The following is a 20,802-nucleotide window of genomic DNA, read 5'->3' as shown; positions in this document are numbered from 1 at the left end:
ATCAATCTTATCAAACCTCACACATCTTTGGTTTGATTACATAATGGTTTTGTAAGTCTTACATCTACTTACATCTCTGAAGAGAAATTTTAATACAGCTTCAAATCATAAAAAAGTTGTGTATCTTTGTATACTGGATGGTCTCCATCTGTGCTGCTGGTCTTAAAATGTGTTGGGTAAGAGCTCTAAAACACTCAACACATCTCTTGCAGTCAAAGTCTGTGGACTTAGTTGCACATTTTAGTGTTTAGGATCAAACTGACCCTCACTTTGTCAGTGTTAATGGAAACCATAATGTGTTGGTGCTCTCTGGCTCAGCATGAAAATTTATATTTAAAAAAAAAAAAAACAGCAAAAAAGGTACATATTTGAAATTGTGTATTTAAGTTTTCATTAAGACTTATTCAACAGTACAGATGGTAAGATGGTATGTAAGAAAGCCTCTTGGGTGTAATATGCAAGTCCCAGCTGGAATGTTTCCAACAGGATGTAAACCACAGTCCTCAAGCCTGCACTTTAAAACACATATTACTTAGCACACTGCTAACAAATGTCAACACAAAAATACACTGCTGTAATGACTTCACTTTACAAAAGCAAGGGGAGGGGGGCAGAGAAGAAGCTATTCGAACAGTTTTTAAAATCAAAAGTTGGGGCCGGGGAGAGGGAAATCAATACACAGATGCATTAGAGAAAAATATTTATTCAAAGTAATAAAAGGACTGGTGGTCATAACAAATTTGATATATTAAAAATTTAACGCTGTACAAACATACATATTAGTTCTGATATCCATAAGTCTACAGGGACCAGGTCTGAAGACCTGTGCTTTCAGGTCTTCTCAGAGGTGTTGCTTGATGTTTTCAACAATTCTGAGGTTTCTTCAATTCTGAAAATAAATTTTGTTTACACACACACACTTACTAAAATACAGTAAGAAATAGCTGACTTGCCTTTAACTTTCTAATGAATCCAAAATACTAACAAGCAGCATGAAACCTTAAGCTTCCTCTCATCCCCCCTTTTCCTCTGCAATTGGTTTGCATTTTAAATGTCTGCCACATATCAAAAAACCACATATCAAGTAACCCACACAATAGAATTAAATCACAAAAAAGACTACAGCTTTTTTCAGGCCAGGTACATATAGAATAGAAATCTCTTGCTAAAGAAACATTATACAGCAATGCATTTCTCTTCAAGTGTAATAAAAATATTTCTTACATAAAAAACTTTCACTACAGATTGCAGGACTAGTATCAAATATATCTTAATACAGTTATCACAATGCTTAGGCTGAAATTGGTTTAACCTTTCCTTAAATAATAAAAAACAGAGTTAAGCTATTATAGTTATTTTTCGGGAAGAAAAGTTGCAAGTACCAGGGAATTCCTATCAGAAGATAAATAATATTCCTATTCCTTGTCAACCAGATTCTAAACACTCTTTAATCTCTAGTTAATACTATTAAGAATGCTTTCTATTGCCTTTTAGAAACCAAAACAGTGACTCATCCCACAAATACAGAACTGTAAGTGGATTTATTATCCAGTGGAGTCATAAGGAAATGCCACACCTGATGTAGAGACCTTTGAGGTTTGGAACACATATGTACGTTCTCTATATGCCTTAGTCCAGTACGACTCCCTCCTGGGAAATGAATTCCTGCTGCCCTCTCCTATTACTTACATTTTACTTATCCTTTCCATTCTTTGTCTTGTTGTCTCCTGCAATTTAAAAGCAACAAAGTTAGTGAACTCTTCAAAGCTAACATTCTTCAGATGGACTTTCAACCTGAAAAATTCATAGAGAAAATGTGATTTTAAGCACTGTTTACATATCAAAAGGATTTTTATGAGACAGACCTAGATGTAGTTTTGCAGTTTCCTTGTTTTTCACTAGTAGTATAAATAACTAAAACTAATGCTTACTTGTTCTCTTGACCTCAGAAAGGAAATCACCTAAGCATTTGCCAGTTTTACTTACCTTTGAAACATCTGTCAGATCATGAGAATTAATGGTCATGGCTTTGGGAGATGGGTCTGTGGATAATAGTGAACTGTATCCAGACCACTGATGAAGACTCTCTGGCATCTCCTCCTTCCTCTCTGTACCTATGGAGAAATACTCATTTTTGTGTCACCTTTGCCTTTTTGCTCTCTTATTGCAAAGTCAGCTATCAAATAGCTTGATTTACAGTATGTAATAACAGAATAGAATGCATTGTTTAGAGAGGGAAGAAGAAAAGCTACTGGTGAGGGTCCAAAATAGGTTTCTCATTTTCTTAAAACAAGATAAGTACAGTATACTATGTATAACAGACTGGGTCAAATATGTAATAATAATTTCAAGTAGTTTACATTATTTTTATTGTAAACTGCCTGTTCAAACATGTCTTTAATTTGTGCTAAGTAACCTGTCTTATAAGCAGCAGAAATATAAACAAAATCATCACCTTCTTGCTTAGCTTAAAATTTGTGTCAATCTCTTGCTGTTTCCCTAATTCTCCTCCTGTTGGGACAGGTTTAGCATCCATTCAGGAGAAACAGACTTTTCTTTTACATTGGGAAGGCTTTGATACTCTTTGCAATTTTAGAGTACTATTGTCAGTGAAGAGAATTTAGTATTTAGAAAAAAAGTGTTCCCATACCCTTATTTTTAGTAAGGCCACCTTTGGAACATGTTTAGCTACACTATTCTGTACATAAAATCATATTAAATTATTTTTATTCAATTAAAATTAAAAATTGTTTCTTCTGTACAGCTCTGATTCCTGAAGAGCACTACAACCAAAAAGAGCATCAAAGCATTCTGAGTAGTGTACATGTCAGATAGAAGAGTTAAGACTGGCCACATAACTTGTATGCCTAAAATTTCCTGAATCATATTTTAGAAAAACAGGAATAACAAATTCAGAAGAATTCTAGAAGTCTGAAAATATGAAAATTCTCTTTTAAAGACCATCAGCCTGCTTGCTGACTATGAAGTCCTCAAGTGTCAGTAACATACCACTAAATTTATGAAAGGAAGTAAACATGTTGCAAGCTTTCTAAGGTCTGTAAAAAGAAGGTCCCATTTCTGAGACTTCAAAATTAAAACAAACTTTGACATAACCAAGAAACTGCCTTCCTAATTTCCATGGAAACTGGATTACTGAGATTTACTTTTAATTTCAATACGACAGCCCAACACTGGACAAAAATGCCTAATAAGTGAGAATGGGAAATAGAATATCCTCCTTACTACTGGTGGTAGGAATAACAGCTGCCATAGGGGAAACAGGCCAAATTAATAAAGAGAATGATACAAGGTAAGGGCTAAAGAGCTACCATTGAGGAAGACAGAAGAATTACTTATGGCCTGGGGAATGTTTTTGATTTCTTTCCCACTTAAGGCTGTTTCATTTACTACTTGTATGTTATCAAAATTAAGTTGGAAATGGAAGAAAAATATTTTTGTCTTGCTCTTCAAAATAAGAAAGCTTAGCAAAAATGCTAGTTGGATAGCTGCTAACTGCTTCAAAAGGGAAGAAACTATAGAAGATGTTCAGCAGTGATGTGAAAAACAAAATGCATTATAATGAAAAAGCCCTGATTTGTCCTGAGCACCATTATAAAAGTAAAAAACATCGTAAATGTGATACTATTTTGATTATAACAAACCTGTGACAGCAAATATAATTCCTTTTGTGCTTATGAATAGCTTATTTTTAAAACATAACTTTTTAAAGTGCAGATAACATTATTGTTTTTCACAGCTTTAGCTATAGCACCTTAATTAAATTTGCATCTTTGAGATTTTTAGTAGTTATTTGTAACTATTAATTACTATGCTATATATTTTCATTAATGCTTTAAAAACTATTTCAGTAAAGTAAAGCTTCTAAAGGATAAATTACAAACATGAAATAACTAGCAGGTTAACTTCTAATTTGCAGCATGCATTTAAACTCAGAGGTCACTAAATTGCAATTCTCTACATAAAAACCATGATTTTAGTCAAGATCATCAAGAAGTGTTTAGCATATGTTGTTAATTAAAAATAAAATCATTAATACGCACCAGGAGAAACTGGAATCCTACTAGAAGTACATTCTTGACTTACATTGCTGAACTCTGTAGGTAAGTCTCTCTGAAATACAAGTTTACTGCATTTTAGCCATACATCCTGTTTAAATCATCTTGACTGAAGAAAACTATATTTAAGTACAATTATGTATGCATTTGCTACACCATCCAGGTATGTTGGCACTGCACAAATGTCTTTACAGGACTAAAAAATCCAAAATTTCCATATATACATTGCATTAAAAAACTAGTCCATTTAACAAGGGCTTTTTTAACATCGATATTGCATTCGTAAACAGCTCAAAACCAGGTCCAAATATAGTGCATATAACTTAGGTATGAGTAGAATGAACAATCAGTCTGTTCTTGGCCTGTGCTAACAATTACATCTTGACATTGGCTGCCGTTACCCTAACAAAATAAGCATGCCTTCTACTCCTGGTTGATATTCAGGAATGCAGCTCCTCAATCCTAGAAAAATTACCCTATAGATGAACGGAAATTAATTCCACTTAAATGCTTAGAATTCAAAAGCCTATTTTAAGCTAGTTTCTCAGGCTCCTAAATGAGAGAGGGCTCTTTTAAGAAAGGTTCTCAGTTTATTTCAATCTAGCTTAGAAAAGGCTGTTCATAAACAAGGAAAAAAATTAATATTGTACTAACAATAAATGGTTTTGAGTGCAATTTTCCAATTTCAAAATTAAAAAAATCCAACACTCAAACATCTAGACTTTTTTCACCAATGAGCTATCGTTACGATTTGAAATCTCAACCTTTGATAAAGTATATCACTTTATATACTGGAGTAACTATATCAGTTAACAAGGGAATATTATACCCAAATAAGTGAATGAGGGAGAAATAGTAGGTATTGTGTGGGAAGACGCTGGAAAAAACTGTAATAATGGATGCCTCTTAAAAAAAAAAGTTATGTGCACTGACTACTTCTGCTCAATTCCTTTCATTGAAATGGATTTGGTAGCTTTCAGACTTTCCCAGAGCTAAATGCACAGCTGCTGCTACTTTGGCAGCAGTGCAAGACAGATCTTAGAGTGCTCCTGCTATGTTGGCTAGATGCCAAAAGTTTCCTGAAAAATGCAAGAGTAAGAAGAAAGGAGTAATTCTGAATTGCTTCTCTATCTGTGAAGCACAACTTGGATGGAATCTCATGAAACAAAGAAGCAGCAATTCTCTGGCCTAAAGGATTATTTCTTGGTGGTTTTCAAATGCCTATTGCAAAAAAGTTAGGGTTTTGAGGACTTTTTTTTTTTATATATATAAAAACCAGCTTATTTTGCTTTGAAAAAAGACAAGCAACAATGCCACACACAAACTACATTCAAACTTGTTTCTGCAGATGACTGCTTTTAGTAACATGCAGCACAGAAATATAATTATCTTACTGGAAATATTTGAGTGATATTAATGTTAAGTATTTTCCAAACACTATTCCAAACCTTTGAAGAACAGCAATAAACATGTTACTGAAATAATAATAAACCAAATTTACAGAAATAAAAGCAGCAGCCTAGTCTGAAACACAAGCTTTCCCATGCTGCTACCATCACAAATGCAACAACTATCTCTTGAAGAGAATATACTTGAAAGAGGAAGAAAATTGTCTATGGCTGTTCAGCTGAAGGCCTCGAGACTGCTAGCAGAAGAAAACAGTATCATTGGTGGTGTTATTTGGATACAGGTCCATTGGTAATTAAATTACAATATCCGTAAGAAATTGTTTTCAAATGGTAAATCACTTGAGCCATTACTGACCTGAAACTGTGTTTAAAAAAAAGTGATTGAGAATGTCAATCCTTATCATTTGAGCTACAGCCTTTATAAATGACCTCGTGATCAGTCTGAACACTTCCCCATTTCAAGACTTTGCATAACTAGCACACTTTCAAGGCACACAGAAAAAAACATCTTGTATACAAGTATCAGTGACATTTTCAAATTTGCAGGGTGTGCTGGTTTTGGCTGGGATAGAGTTAATTTTCTTCATAGTAGCTGGTATGGGGCTATGTTTTGGATTTGTGACCAAAACAGCGTTGATAATACTGAGATGATTTCATTACGGCTGAGCAGAGCTTACACAGAACACAAGATACATATGCAAATACACTTTGTAATTAAGCATGTGATCACAGAACTGATGGTTCACTGCATCTCAAAATATTTACATGTGTACATATATGAAATGATACAATTTGCATACAAGGACCTTTCAACAGCATGAAAAATAGCACAAAGTCTTAATGCAACACAATACTTGATTTACTCTGACAAATACGACAAATGTAACCACATTACAACTGTAGCACTTTCACGCATTTAAAAATGCAACTAACGTCATGGACAAGAAATAGGAAGGGGAGGGGGTTGCAAAAAGGAGAAAGACCATTGATTAGGCTAGAAATTTCAAAGAGCCACAAACTAAGAATAGGACTAAAATAAGAATTAACTTTTCCATTAACCTTGTATTTTTCCATTGAGCTAGCCATCTATTTGTGTCAACGATAGTTATACAGAATGAAGACTTAGTCTTCCAAGGGGAATATCCATATCTGATTAGAGTTTGGAGAATTAAAAAAATAGATATTCAACTGTATCAACAGCAACAACATTTACAGACCAGTATAAGAAATCCAGAATAATGCAGACCAGAATAAGGAAACCCTTAAATGTGTCACTAGCATCATGAAACTTTCAATTAGAGAAACATTACACTTTCAAAGACAGCATAATTAAGAGTCTTCAAAAGCTTCCTTCTACAAGTTTGCTAGGAAAAAAAAACCACACAGTCATTACGAATGAAAATAGACTTAGCTATACCTGCTGTACCTGCAAGAAAACAACTTCCAACTGAGAGCTTTGCTTCATAGAGCATGAGAAAAAAAACAGAACTTAACTGTTAAGAGAAAAATACCACCAACTCCATAAACAGCAATTCCATCAGATCATGCCTTTGAAAATAGTGAAAAATTATACATCAGGAGGCAGGAAGAGCAGAAACAGGCTGACAACATTGTGTCTGGGCAACTTTTCTTAGAGAAGAAAAACAGAAGTTAACATACCTTTCTGGATTGCAACAAAAGTTCTGTTTCAAGAAGCAACACTCGACTCAACAAGTTATTCCAGTCCTTCTCATCTATGATCACCTTTCCTTTCAGTTTCTCTTCTAAAACACATAGTTTATCTTCCATCCAATCTAGCTTATGAAGCTTTTCCTGGCAATCAGCGAGCTGACTCTTTAGGAACTCAATCTGAGAATTATCTTCTATGACCTGAAAATATGGTTAAGAACACATTTCCCCTAATTTCAAAACAGATATAATTTATCATTTGATCAATGAAATAAAGTGTAATCTTCCTCAAGTTCAGTAACCACATTCTGCTACATTAGAAAATTATTTTTCTTTCAGAATTGCCATAATATGCCTGTTCATGGAACTCAGCTTTTAAAAGAAACTGTTGACAGAACTGGCTCTTGAAAGGACAGTACAATTTAATTGACTTTTTTTCAACTTTTTCAATATATTTATTACATATCAATTAGTTATACTTAAGGAGCAGCTATCTTCTTAAAACCTTTATCCCTTTAGAAAAGCCCTGTAAGAAAAGTTAAGAATACAGACAGCATCTTAAAATAAATGTTCTTACTTGTTCACATTTAACTTCCACAACATCACGATCTAGGTACAATTCTTCTTCATTACCTCCCTGTGCTGGAAGGGGTAGTGGATGAAGGTCACCATTAACTTCATTTCCTGAGTGCCGTTCTACTTGAGGCTTCTTTTGAGTATGTTAAAAAAAAAAAAATATATATAAATCACTGGTGTTATTCATTACAAGAACATTTCAATTCATCAGCCAAGTAACTGACACAAAAGACCTATCATTTTAGTATTTATTTATATCTGACAATCTTATCCCAACTGGCTGCAAAACACAGAAAGCAACAGCAGGCAGCTTAATTTAAAAAAATCATATAGACAAGAGCGAGCTGTAAAACAAATATGCACACACTTTACCATATGTACTGTGTACCTTGGTTCCCTTCCATAAACAGTAATGAAGGTATTAATGTCCTCTCTTATTGTAAGCATTGTTAGATTTCTAGGTGTGGTTCAGGAGGTATGAATCTCGCTGCATGTTTTAACATATGTATAGACATCAAAACCACCACTCAAACATTGAGAAACAAAAGTTTAACTAGGAAGATTAGAACTCTCTCTTCTCCTTGACAACTGTCAGCAAAATAGCCCTACTAGCTACACATTTCATTTCCTTTGAATGCTTCCCTTAGAGAGAACAAAATATGAGACAAATTTTGCCTTTTTTTCCACATGGATCAAGTTCTATGGTCACTACCTGCCAAAAAACAAAATAAATTACCTAATGATTAAGAACCCACAATTACTAGTTTTGTGCAGCACCTGAAACACTTCCAGATTCCTAGACATTTTAGTGAAGCTAAAACTCTCCTCTTCTAGAGAATTAATACACTCACATATATCCCCATTCAGTTCTACCATTCAACAACCAGAAGCGACAGATAAATCATTCCAAATACTTTCTTTGTGAAGTTTTCCTCACTGCTAAAAGCAGCATTTTCCTTCTAAATAGAAGTCACCAACATTTAATGGGCAGTCACAGTCCTAAAAGTTTTGTGCAATTTTACTTCGCACCCTTTTAGCAGAAAAATACTAGGAAAGCCGTGTCCTCCACAGGTCAAGAGTAGCATAGCGCATAAAATCAAGTGTTACTCTTGTAAAACCAAAGCCAAGAGGAATACTATGTTAAGAAATCTTTGTTGAACATATTCAGACAAACTAACAAAAAGTTTTTTGAAAGCTACGTTGAAAGCACTGCAATGTTAGGCCAAACGCACTTCAATCTCCAAACAGGATGTATATGCTTTTTCCAATTGTATCTTCATTTTCATTGCTGCCCTCTGTTTGATACAATTCAAACAGCAAACAACAGTACTAGATCATTACCACCAAGACTTTGAGATCAACTACTCAGAAAAGAGAGAAGCAATATCCTTTGTATTTCAGCTATTATTTCAGTCAACCACACCTTGGGGGAAAAAAAAACAAACCACAAAACAAAACACAAACCTAGTCTGATCAAGCATTAAAACCTAAATGAAAGCACATATTCCAGAAAGAGCCTGACTTGCTACAAATGAGATTAACCTTTAGACACACAACATAAAAACTATTTTCATACCTGTTTGGAATTCAGACCACTGCCACTAGGATCAGCAAGGACATTATCACAATTTGACCATACTTCATATTTAAAAGATCTGAGTTTTTTCCTCGTTTGGGATTTAACCTTTCAAGTGAAGAAAAAAAAAAAAATTATGCTTCTAGCACAGGAATATGGGGGGGGGGGGGGGCAGAGATGGACGACAAGGAGACAGGATGACAAACTCCATTCCTGCCATCATTAACAGGCAGGAATATTGCATGGGACAAACACATTTAAACCTCTGCAGTACAATAATGTCAAAAAAAAATTAAGTATGACCCTAATTTACAGAAAAAACAGATCTGGAAGTTAATGCCGTATTCATAAACTCATTAATGCCTACGCAAGGCTGCATCAAAGCTGATCAAAAATAGAAAAGACAAGTTGCACCAGAGTTGAAAGACAAATACGAAAAATATGTAGTTACGCCCCCAAAAGTGACAAATGAAGTATACAGAAGACCTGAAGACTTGTTATAAACTCAAACGAAACAAAATCCTGTAAAATATGAAGACTGAAAATTCCTTCTATTAAAGCACAGATTGATACACAGCATAAACCAATTAAAAAAAAAGCCTTAACAATGTAAAACAAATATGATTAATGAAAACAATCAGATTTGAGATGTATACCACCGAAACAAAAACAAGTGTCATGTTTAAATTAAATGTTACCAGAACTTCAACATATCAGATGAGTTTGCTTTGTTTTTAAATCTACCTGCAAAGTCTATCGAGTTACATAAACATTCACTATGTCAAGAAGTGTAAAAGAAAATATATCACTTATGTAAAGATACCAAATACCACATTTATCTTCATTCTATTTTTTTGTTTATACTATGAAGCATTGGCAGCTTCGTGTCTTTTGTGTACCTGATAGTACTCAAGCTCGTGTCTTTTGTATACCTGATAGTACTCAAGCATCTTACAATGGAACTTCATACTAATTTCCCCCTATTTTGACCATCAGCAATGCTGCATCTTCAGATATACTGGTCTTCAGCTTCTACCTGCAGCAAGCACGTCAAAAGAAACTTATCTTATAATAAAGTTACCATTTAATCAGTACCTTATTCGAGTTACTTAATTCTTTATGTTTTTTCACCACACAGTTGATAATGTCACAAACAATCTGCATTTTTCTTTCTGCAAAGCCAAACTGAAGAAACTGCTGCTTTGTTAAAATTGGTTTATAGTGAAATTGATCTCGAAGAAGCTGAAAAAAAGTAAGAGTTTATTTCACTTTCAAAAATCAACAGGAAATTTGCTGTAGAAATGGCATGCTCAGGTTATTTTTCTACAATCTTTTCTTTCATTCTGCACTTCAGCAGTTAAACCTTTTCTCATTTGGTTATTTATATACTCTCAGCTGGTTCTTCTAACTTGACTTTAAACATACCTCTTCCAGAAACATTTCATTCACATCACTCTTGTAAAGTTCAACTCACAGTCTTAAGATTCATGAAATAAATGACTGTAGACATTAATATTAAAAAAAGTTAAACAAAAACTTTCCAAAGTGAACACACAATAAACAGTTGTATTAATCTCAGCAAACGCATCAGAAGGCTAAGTAAGGCTCCCAAAGAGCCTCTTTGTAAATGAGCCTCTGTCCTCCTCAGATGGAAAACTAGTCTGAATAAGCTAGTATTCATTAATACATTGTCCTGGTTTCAGCTGGGATAGAGTTAACTGTCTTTCTAGTAGCTGGTACAGTGCTGTGTTTTGAGTTCAGTATGCGAAGAATGTGGATAACACTGATGTTTTCAGTTGTTGCTCAGTAGTGTTTAGACTAAAGTCAAGGATTTTTCAGCTTCTCATGCCCAGCCAGCGAGAAAGCTGGAGGGGCACAAGAAGTTGGCACAGGACACAGCCAGGGCACCTGACCCAAACTGGCCAAAGGGGTATTCCATACCATGTGACGTCCCATCTAGTATAGGAACTGGGAAGCGGGGGTGGGGAATCGCCGCTCGGGGGACTGGCGGGGTGTCGGTCGGCGGGTGGTGAGCAATTGCACTGCGCATCATTTGTACATTCCAATCCTTTCATTATTACTGTTGTCATTTTATTAGTGTTATCATTATCATTATTAGTTTCTTCTTTTCTGTCCTATTAAACCATTCTTATCTCAACCCACGGGTTTTGCTTCTTTTTCCCGATTTTCTCCCCCATCCCACTGGGTGGGAGGGAGTGAGTGAGCGGCTGCGTGGTGTTTAGTTGCTGGCTGGGGTTAAACCATGACATACATCAACCTACCTTTTATAAAAATGTGCTTATGGATATTTTTAAGGATAGCTCAAGATTATTTTCATTCAGTTAAGAATTTTTTTCCAATTCATCAACTGTTAAGTATTGGACTTTATACATTGGTATGGCATAGAGTTTTAACATAGCTGTATTTCTTAATTGTGCTTTCATTACAATTATTAAAGTTTGCTGTGATTTTTTTTGCTGCTTATGATTTCTTAAGGTCACTTCTATAAAACTTACTGTGTAATAAATATTTTGGTATTCTTCAAAAGTAACATAAAACAATAATATTACTGTTTCTGCAATTGTTTCAAAATTGAGATTTGGCTAAAAACATCCATCCTTATTTTCATGAAAATCTAAAGACTTGCCACACAGTTGCTTACTACTCATCCTAAATCCTAACAGAATTACAATTCACGTTCATTGCCAAAAATTTTTGGCACTTTCTAGTAAAACTCAAACTAAATGCTTAATTTTTATGAGGCCATGCTCAAAACTGTGTCTCTTCTACAAAGAACATGAAGACACATACCTTATAAATAGCTTCAATAAAACGCAAGTCACTCTTTGCTGTGAGTTCCACATTGCACTTTACCAAAAGTTCTGCTATGTAAGTTGAAAAAGATGTAAAAGAATAGCTGATGATAGGTAAAAATGCAGCTGGATCACCCTTTACTAACCTATTGAGAAACAAAAGTATTTTACACAGCAGAAAATAACAAAAGCCTTTCATCGCATGAATTCAAACATCTAACTTGAAAGGTGTTTTAATATAGCCAACATATTATATCCAAGTATCTCCTTCATTTTAAGGGTTTTTTTCCAGGCATATCTCATTCAGCAGTCTTGACTGTTATCTGTAAAATGCTCAAAACAACACTTTTGTGATCCTCATATAATTTTAACATTGTCAGGTCTAAAGCCCACCAGCATTCCCATCTCAACATTCAACATCTTGGTTTTTTTAATCTTTACAGGATGAAATTTCCAAAGAAAGTTTTGCTAGCACTTACAAAGAAATTATAAAGGTGAGAGATTAATCAAAGAAAAAGAGAAAAACAGCAGAAGAAAGAAGAACAAGACAGTGATACACTTCAGGATTATTCTAAGGATTTCTCAGAACAGCAAAACTGCATCCTTTTATCTTCCAGTTCACATGTATCACACCCCAACTTCCCACAGACATATGCTTTGCTTACTCATCACTGGGTGCAATGCTAATATTTATACATATCTTGTTTACATATCCTGCTGTCATCATGTATTAGCATAAATTTATTCACACTGCCACTTACACTGTATAATCCACATCTCTTGGATAATTTAACAAGCGAAGTCCTTGTTCTATTTTTCTTAAACTTCCTTTTAGGTCTCCTGTTGCCATTATTCCAAATGCTATTCTTCTTTCAGATTATGAAATAAACGTAATATAGTACATTCTCCTTAAAAGAAAAAAAAAAAAGAAATTATGTACATAAAAGTTACAAAATGCAATAGAATTATCACTGAAATTCAAAGGTTTCTGCTCCTGTTTTCTAGACACTACTATTTCCAAAGTGTTACAACACAGCACAGAGCTACAGCTCAATGCCGATTAATATCAGCCATCATCTTCATGCATTCTAAATAGAATCAAGTAGTAATCCTCAATCTGATCAACTACCAAAGATCTTTAAAGATAAAGATATCTGAATGCATATTAAGAATTTAGGTCTGGCTAAATCCACTAAAATTGAGTGAAAACAAGTTTCTTCACTGTTTCAAAGGAGCAGAGACTCCATAAGCAGTGAAAACTGCTGCTTATTCTTTTCTTCACCTGGCCCCAAGCTCACTGGCCAAAAGAGCAATGTTTGGATGTGTAAACATCAGAAGACAGGACTAGCAACTCATCACAGACAATACTTATCTATTTAGACAATCCATTAAATACACTTAAAATTGTTTGGGGGAGGGGATAACAGACTGCCTAGATATTTCAAAATAGGTGCAAGTTTATTGGGATGATAACCAAAAGGTCCCTGTTTAACTTCTACATTGTAACACATAAGTTGAGAACCTGCTTTTTATTTATTGTGGGCTTTGCTTCACAGAAGAAAAAGACTCATCTAGGGACTCAGTACAAACTACAAAAAGGTGACTTTCTCCTCCAGAACTATCCTGCAAGGAAAAGGAAACTGAAGACTGCAAGAAAGAAAGAAAGAAAGAAAAAAATAAATAAAGGGGAGGGGGAAGACAACAAAAGAGAATCAGCAAAGCATGAAATCACCATCATCCAAATCAGTTTTTAGATCTATCAAGGGGATGAATAAGTACAGGAAGCTCACACTTTTAATACGTTTTACCACACAGAACTGATTAGTAAATTCTCAAATGGAGGAAGAATACTGGCAACTCCACCTGGCTGGCAGACAGTAAAATAAAACACCTGAAACAGTACCTTCAAATATCAGTACTAGCAATTATCTTAAAAAAACCTTGTCCCTCACTCCATTGCTTCAAAATACATTTATATTTAGAGACAGCTTATAAGTACTATTTGCTGTATCTTGCAACCGTTTGTTTATAAGCAACCAATATTAGCTTTTCTCCAACACAAGACTTTAAAAGTGCAGACCAGATGATAGCCCAGCTCTTAAGTCACAACTGAAAACAAATGGCTTGCATCTTAGCAATCTGGACAGACCGATAAAACTTTAGAAAGTCTATTAGCAAACAGCCAAACGAAGTGGTTTTTGAACAGTTTAGAGAAAAACCAAGGCAAAAAAAAAGAGTTAGTTAAAATACAGAAGTACAGAAAGTTGACACCTCACAAAAACAGTTCTCCTTCCTCACATCCTTGAGATCTGCTTGTGACTGGCTTAATCCTCTACAGTACTTCCCCCAAAATCCTCAGTAAAAGTAATGATTTCAGCTATAAAGCCTTAGAACAGAAACTTACTGTTAAATTTTCTGCTAGAACTTGGGAGATAATTGCCTGCCACTGTCTTTTTACGAGAAAACAAATACTTGGAAGCCTACAAATCCAAGCAGTGAAAAGGCATTGCCTGACAGCCTATACATGAAGAGATATTCTCAAAATACAGACTTTTATATCATTTCTCTTGCTGACATGAGATTCAGACTAAAAGACCAAACGCTCCAAAGAGATTATGTCTAGCCTTGTCAGAAATTAACTCTGACGGATACTCCAGTTTGCAGCTTTGTTATTTGGTCCTACTCATTAAAGCAATGAGTCTTCTTGAAAGGAACTTCTTGACCACAAAGTTCACTTATAGTAAAAAAAAAAAAAAAAAAAAAAAAAGAAAATACAGTTAAAGCTTGACTCACAATTATCTGGGTTTGTTTTTCTTTCTTTCTTTTCTCTTGTGCCTCTATGGTGTTTAAATCAGCAATCTTCAAGGAGATTAAGATCTTCACGTGTTCTGCCCTTGTTAAAGTATTTTCTTCCCATTTAATTATCAGGTTCTTCCTCTTTAATCATTAGATTCTGGGTTATTAGTCATGCCAAATATAACTACACAACACTCATTGTTAAAGGCTAGAGACAATTTAACCTCACGTATTTGGAAACTGAGGCAGCTATTCTTCCTGCATTGCCTTATAAAGTGATCCACCCTATGGTTTTGCCAATTTAACCAGATCTCAAGACAAGTCTCAAAGAGTCTGACATAAAACTGAAGCTCTAATCCGCAGTGCAAATACTTATAGAAGACACTCTCACAGGAATTCATTTAATCATATAGGCAGTTTCCCAAAAGTATCATCAATCCTTTCTGCACCAGACCTCTGGATGTAAAAACTGGCAACTACCGTCACTACAAACCGACTAGCTCAAGAGATCATAAAAATAACAGAGTTAAGTTGGTAGAAACTACTTTAACATCTTGGGAAGGTGAACACTGTAAAAAAGTGGCACACAGCTTTTGCCTGTAGGAATTAATGACGAAACACTTACAGAACATTGGCTATCCAGAATAAAAACGGGTATAACAAAGCATTAAGAGATGATAACACAGAACTGCAAGTGGTTTAAAGAACTACTCTCAAAATTGCATATGATATTCAAAGAACTAACGAATGTCAAAAAAAAAAAAAAAACAAACCCCACCACCAAAAAAACCCATACAAGTTACCAAGTATCTTAACACTGTAAACGCTGTCTTTAAAACGCCTAACAAAAAAGTCTTCTAATTTCTTCTAATTGTATTTAGACTCTTCTGTTACACGCGGCGGGGAGCGGGGGGGGGGGGGGGGGGGAGGAATCACACCGTTACGCAGAGATGCAAAAACGTCAAGGACAAACACTGCGCTTCGCTATCGCGCCAGCTGCAACAGACACGCTTCCAGCACACAGGATACTTGCAAACGAGCGACCGGCGCAAGGAACTGCGCGTGGCGAGCCGGTTGCCCTGGGCGCCACCGAAACACCGGCGGAAAAAAAAAAAAAAGCCCTGGCTGCCGTCCCGGGGCCGCGCCGGAGCCCTGAGGCGAACTCGCAAGAGCGGGACCGGGACCGGCTCGCCACCGGCCCTTCCTCGCCCCTAGACCAGCCGGAGACCGGGCCTCCCCCGCTCCGCCCCGGGGCTCGCCGTCCCTGAGGAGAGGGGGGGCCCTGGGCTCGGAGCTGTGCCGCGCCGTCGGCCCCCGAGGGGGCCCAAACCCCCGCCCCCAGAGACGTCCTGACGCTCACCCGCGCCAGCCGCCGCCGCTGCGGGAAGCCTCTTCCCTCCCGCCCGTCCCGGGGCGGCGGGCGCACCCGCTGCCTCCCCTCAGGAATCCGGCGGCGGGCGCAGACTGAACCTGCCGCCGCCAAACCCAACGGCCGCTTCCGCTTCCCGCGCGTCCCTCCGCAGTGACGTCACTTCCAGCAACAACGGCAAACGTCAAACCTGCCAGGCAAGGAGACGGGGCGGCGGTGGCCTCCCTGCGTGCCGGAGGGGCCTGCCTGGCTCCCGCCGCCTCTCCCCGCCGCCGCCGGGGGCTGCTCGGCCCCTTCCTGCCCGGCGAGGCTTACGCACCGACTCGGGCCGGGCTCGTCGCGGCGGCGGTTGGGACCCGAGCTCGCACAGGTAGGGGCCCCGCGGATTTCCTTCATCGGGGCAGGCGGGGGCGGACGGACGGGCGGCGCATCCAATCGAGAGCCGGGGCCGTTGGAGCGGCCCAATAGCGCGCGGGGGCGGCACCCGCGGGGCCTGGCTCGCCGGTGTCCGCCGAGACGGGGGGCGGCCGTGCCCCGGCCTGCCCCGGCCAAGGTCCCGGCCCCCCTTTGCGGGGAGAAGCGCGACTCGGTGAGGCGCCGGGGAGGTGGCGAGCAGGGCGGCCGCGCAGCTCCTCGGGACGCGGGGCGGCGGGAGGGCAGCCGCGGCCTTCGGCGAAGGGGGCTCCCCGGGGCGCTCCCCTCAGGTGGGCCGGCCTTGGGCGTGAGGGACTGGCCGTGCCTCTGGAGCCGCCAGCGTAGTTGCCTGGAGTCAGGTTTGGCAGGCCCTCACGTTAGGGGGATCAGCAGGCCTCGATTACGAGCGCAGCTGCGAAGGACGAAGCTTCGGCTTCGGTAACATCGAAGGAAGGAACGTTTCCCGTTCGGATAATTGTGGTCGCAAAGCAGCAGCTGTAGAGCTCGGTTACCATAAAGCGGAGGGGGTTTATGTCAAGAGCATATGTTAGTTTTTATTTAATACAGCAGAAGCCAGTACCAATACAGCATTAATCTAGCTTATGTTTAGTTTTTAATATCCCGTCATGCTCTTCAACACTGCAAAAGAATTTATTATGCAGGAGCAAAGTAACATGAAGATATGATTAAAATTGAAGTCAGACTCTGATAGATATCACACAGAGCTAGAGAAGATCAGCAGTTTATGAACAAGCTTGGTGTTCTTTTTACTGTGGTAGTCATTACGGCCAAGCCATCAAGAGGTTTCAGTTATTAGATAAAGTTACATAATTGGAAGTTTGGAACCATACATTTGAGTGAATCTGGAGATTGAAAATGTATGTTCAAAATAATTTTAAAATATGGTCCTGGATACCATTACTTTAAAGGCTTTATAATAATAATGAGTTTACCCATCTTGTTTTATGAGTGAGTTCTCAAAGCATTCATCCTGGATTACTAAAAAGCTGAAAGTAATTGTGCAATGGAGAAAATAAAATATGATCTAACAAATGGCATATAGGCTGCTGAATAGCTACACATATTGAAGCTTGTGGATTTCCAGCAGCTGGTTCTAGAATGGTTTAAATTGTCTCACTTTGTTCCTTCTCTGAAATTTCTCCAGTTGGTACTTAAAATAGCAAATATATGAATTTTTTCTCATTTTTTACATTTAAAAAGACTTTTAAAATGATTTCTGCACTGACATCTTCTGTATAAGCATATGAGTACATTATAAGAAGGCTAGTTCCTTGAATGACACAGTATTTTTTTTCTGTCTTGGAGCCACTTCTCATGTTAAATAATTTAGAAATTATTATGTTGTTGGTGATGTATAGCAAGTAGCTTTTGTGTGGGGAGAAAAACCCTGTAAGCACCAGCAAGAACTGTCAATATTCTTGTTAGCTCAGTATTCCTCAATAGAATGTATTTTGTGAACAGGAACTTCTAGCTGAATATTCAAATAAAGATACTAAACTAGCAACTAAAATTTGGATATTTGATTTAGGGCTGAGTAGGAAAACTTGATCCTCTGTGACCACTACCAAATTCTTTACAAGTAGTGCATATAGAACAGAAAGATAATCTGACTTTGAAGAGGTTTGAAAGCTATTATAAAATTGCCAGGTGCTTACCTGATAGCATAGCACTTCACTTGATAATTGACTGGGCACAGCCTTTCTATGAGCTGTTTCTGATAATGCTGCTGGTCTTTTTCGTCTTCCTGGTGTATTATGATTATGAAACTTGTCACGGTATGATTCCTAATGATCTTCAGAGCCTTGAATTCCCTGTTAATCCTTTTTTCTTTTCCTTTCTTTTATTTAAACTGTGCTCAAATAATTAGTATTTTCGGAAGATTTTTAACAGTTGGGAGTTAACAGATGTGTATAGAATGTGGCTTTGTTATAATGGTACAAACTAATATCAGAAAAGATGGCAAAAATACTATCAAAATAATTTCCTTAATTTATCTTACAAAAAGTTACCTCAACAGATTTCTGCTTTTAACAGAACTTTCCTTTCTCTCTACTTGACATACACAGTTTACATAGCATAGGTTCTCTCATTTCATCTTTTGTGAAATATAAGGTTTAATATTGCAATCTTGTAATATTTTTTTCTTGCTGATTTCTATTGCCTTAGTGGTTAAGGGCTTGAAATAATGATGAGGAATTACAACCCCTCGCTCCTGGTTCTCTCTGTCCCTGAAAATAGTATTTTGCTGTTTGGCTATTTTATCATTTTGTTTGGAGTCAATGCTGTATTTTCAGGCAGACTTTATTTTTGTTTTTACATGAAGAGCTACACTGAGAAAGTGTGCAGATTATATTTGAGTTGCATCTACATGTCTGTGTATACATTTACCTCTTTCAAAACCTTAATTTTTTTACATAATTGAATTGAAAGATCGTTTTTATTCAGTCATTCAGGTCATCTGATATCTTCCGAGAGTAAACACAGCCTCTGAATTTAGCATCTGCATATTTGAAAGTGTAATGCCTTGTTGGAAGCGTTCAATTTACTCGCAGGGCTAAGGTCAAGAACTGGTTGAAGCCTCCCAAGGTATTTAGAGACATCTAAGTACTGTATTTAAGTAATTAACAAGCTTATATACAGTGCCTAGCAAAACAGGAACTTTATATTAATTGAATCCTCCAGCACGGTGATAGTAGCTCCTTTTGAAATGTTGTATTTGCTCAGAAATATACCTTATCTCCTCTTTTCATCCCTTAGGAAAGTCTCCTCTCCTCCTTCCAGCCCTTGGCTGTTACTGCCTACCCACACAAACTGGTTTTTAGCTTGGTTCTTCACTGCATATCACTGTATGCTCTGCCTGCTCAGCAGGGGCAATAGCAGCAGCAGCTGGAGTTGGATCTGCAGGCAACTTGATGGGTCTATGCTTGTAGTCCCAAATGCCAGTTCTGGCACACCTACCACCAATTCATTTAATAGCTCTTGATTTTGTTGTAACAGCGCTTGGTGATCCTGCTGTAGGATGAAGGTTAGTAACTTCCTTCTTGGAGAGATTTAGTTGTTCAAAACCAGAAAAAGGTGGCACTGAGCAACTGCAGCTCTGGCAATGTTTCTTTTAAAAAAGTTGCTACCTCTTATTATTAGGCAATGAAAAATAAAGGCAGGTTCTTCATCTTGTGAAGACATGTGTTTATTTTACAGCTAGAAGTTTCATAAATTAAATGCAAACACCAGCATGAATTACTAAGGCACACTTTCATCAGACCGCTCATCCTTGTGTTGCCACTTTTTCAGTGGCAGATTGTGGTATAGCTTTCTCTCATGAAGCAACTTTACCAGTAGCCCGAAGGACTTTTAAAGGTTTTATGCTGGTCTCAAGAAAATGAGAATACCTTCTTTATACATACATTCTTGCAGCCAGTTGCATATCCTATTTATGGTGCGATTCAGCTTTTTTTTTTTTAAACTTGCCTGATAATTTATAGCAGTTGATCATGGTTTAACCTGCCTCTGTCTGATAAAAAATTAAGCCAAATATGTAACTGTAAAAGAAATGAGAATAAAATTAATGATGAATTTATGTAAAACCTTGCATATTACTAAATTGAATATAATACATGTGACTACAGTTTCTTCACAACTGTGGCTTTATCTAGAAATAAATTCTTGAACTTCCCCTGAATGGATGCTTATATAGGTAACTGCTTCACCAGCCAGCTGAACCTGTCTTTTGTCTACTTCCGTCTTGGTTATGCTTTTTTCTGTAATTTCTCTAATTTCTCCATTTTTCTCCCATAATCACTCATTGCATCCATGGCTTGTTTCTTTCTGCTTACATAGAACAGTTTCCATTCATGTCCAACCTTTAACAGTGTTAAAGCCCCGTTTTTACTTCCTCGTGCTAATAGAATATACATAATTTCAAATACACGTGAGATCCTACCAGACCAGGCCATAAGTGTTTCTTTTTTGAAAGTCAGCATTGGGAACCTGCAGATTACTAGCGTGATCACTTTAGTGATCTGTCATCATAGCAAAGGTTGAAAAATAAGATAGATCACCATATATACACTACTTGTGCTGGGAT

The 20,802-nt window shown here is 37.3% G+C and overlaps 2 protein-coding genes across 8 annotated transcripts in view; one reads left to right on the top strand and one right to left on the bottom strand.

Moving 5' to 3' along the window:
* Positions 1 to 687: 687 nt before the first annotated feature.
* Positions 688 to 16,574, bottom strand: CEP44 (centrosomal protein 44). Of its 4 annotated transcripts, none has more exons than XM_052779203.1 (11): positions 16,474 to 16,574; positions 12,880 to 13,026; positions 12,117 to 12,264; positions 10,401 to 10,547; positions 9,306 to 9,413; positions 7,731 to 7,862; positions 7,145 to 7,354; positions 4,062 to 4,131; positions 1,987 to 2,114; positions 1,690 to 1,727; positions 688 to 889 (listed from the first exon to the last, which is right to left on the bottom strand). In XM_052779203.1, the coding sequence occupies exons 2-11, from the start codon at positions 12,966 to 12,968 to the stop codon at positions 832 to 834; spliced, it is 1,128 nt and encodes a 375-aa protein (XP_052635163.1). In that variant the 5' UTR covers positions 12,969 to 13,026; positions 16,474 to 16,574; the 3' UTR covers positions 688 to 831. The 4 variants fall into 4 exon arrangements, with proteins under 4 accessions (XP_052635163.1, XP_052635166.1, XP_052635173.1 ...); XM_052779206.1 differs by lacking the exon at positions 16,474 to 16,574 and adding an exon at positions 16,275 to 16,293; XM_052779213.1 differs by lacking the exon at positions 16,474 to 16,574 and adding an exon at positions 14,912 to 15,785 and having other exon boundaries at positions 7,731 to 7,859.
* Positions 16,524 to 20,802, top strand: part of FBXO8 (F-box protein 8) — an 18,642-nt gene continuing 14,363 nt past the window's right edge. The window contains exon 1 of one of the 4 annotated variants that reach the window (XM_052779216.1): positions 16,524 to 16,653. The gene's annotated coding sequence lies outside the window, so the exon portion shown is untranslated. Of the gene's footprint in view, positions 16,654 to 16,781; positions 16,873 to 20,802 lie in introns of those variants that run through there. The other 3 variants (XM_052779221.1, XM_052779238.1, XM_052779228.1) reach the window with 3 other exon arrangements.

This window comes from Harpia harpyja, chromosome 2 (genome assembly GCF_026419915.1).
Source record: "Harpia harpyja isolate bHarHar1 chromosome 2, bHarHar1 primary haplotype, whole genome shotgun sequence".
NCBI lineage: Eukaryota > Metazoa > Chordata > Aves > Accipitriformes > Accipitridae > Harpia > Harpia harpyja.
Note: the sequence above shows the minus strand (reverse complement) of the source record. Positions and strands in the feature narration are given on the sequence as shown.

Coding starts and splice junctions, on each gene's coding strand:
- CEP44 (XM_052779203.1), bottom strand. CDS start 12,968: ATGGCAACAGGAGACCTAAAAGGAAGTTTAAGAAAAATAGAACAAGGA. Junction 7,863..9,305: donor GTGGTCTGAATTCCAAACAG/GTATGAAAATAG, acceptor CATACTCAAAAG/AAGCCTCAAGTAGAACGGCA. Junction 890..1,689: donor ATGGAAAGGATAAGTAAAAT/GTAAGTAATAGG, acceptor ATTTATTTTCAG/AATTGAAGAAACCTCAGAAT.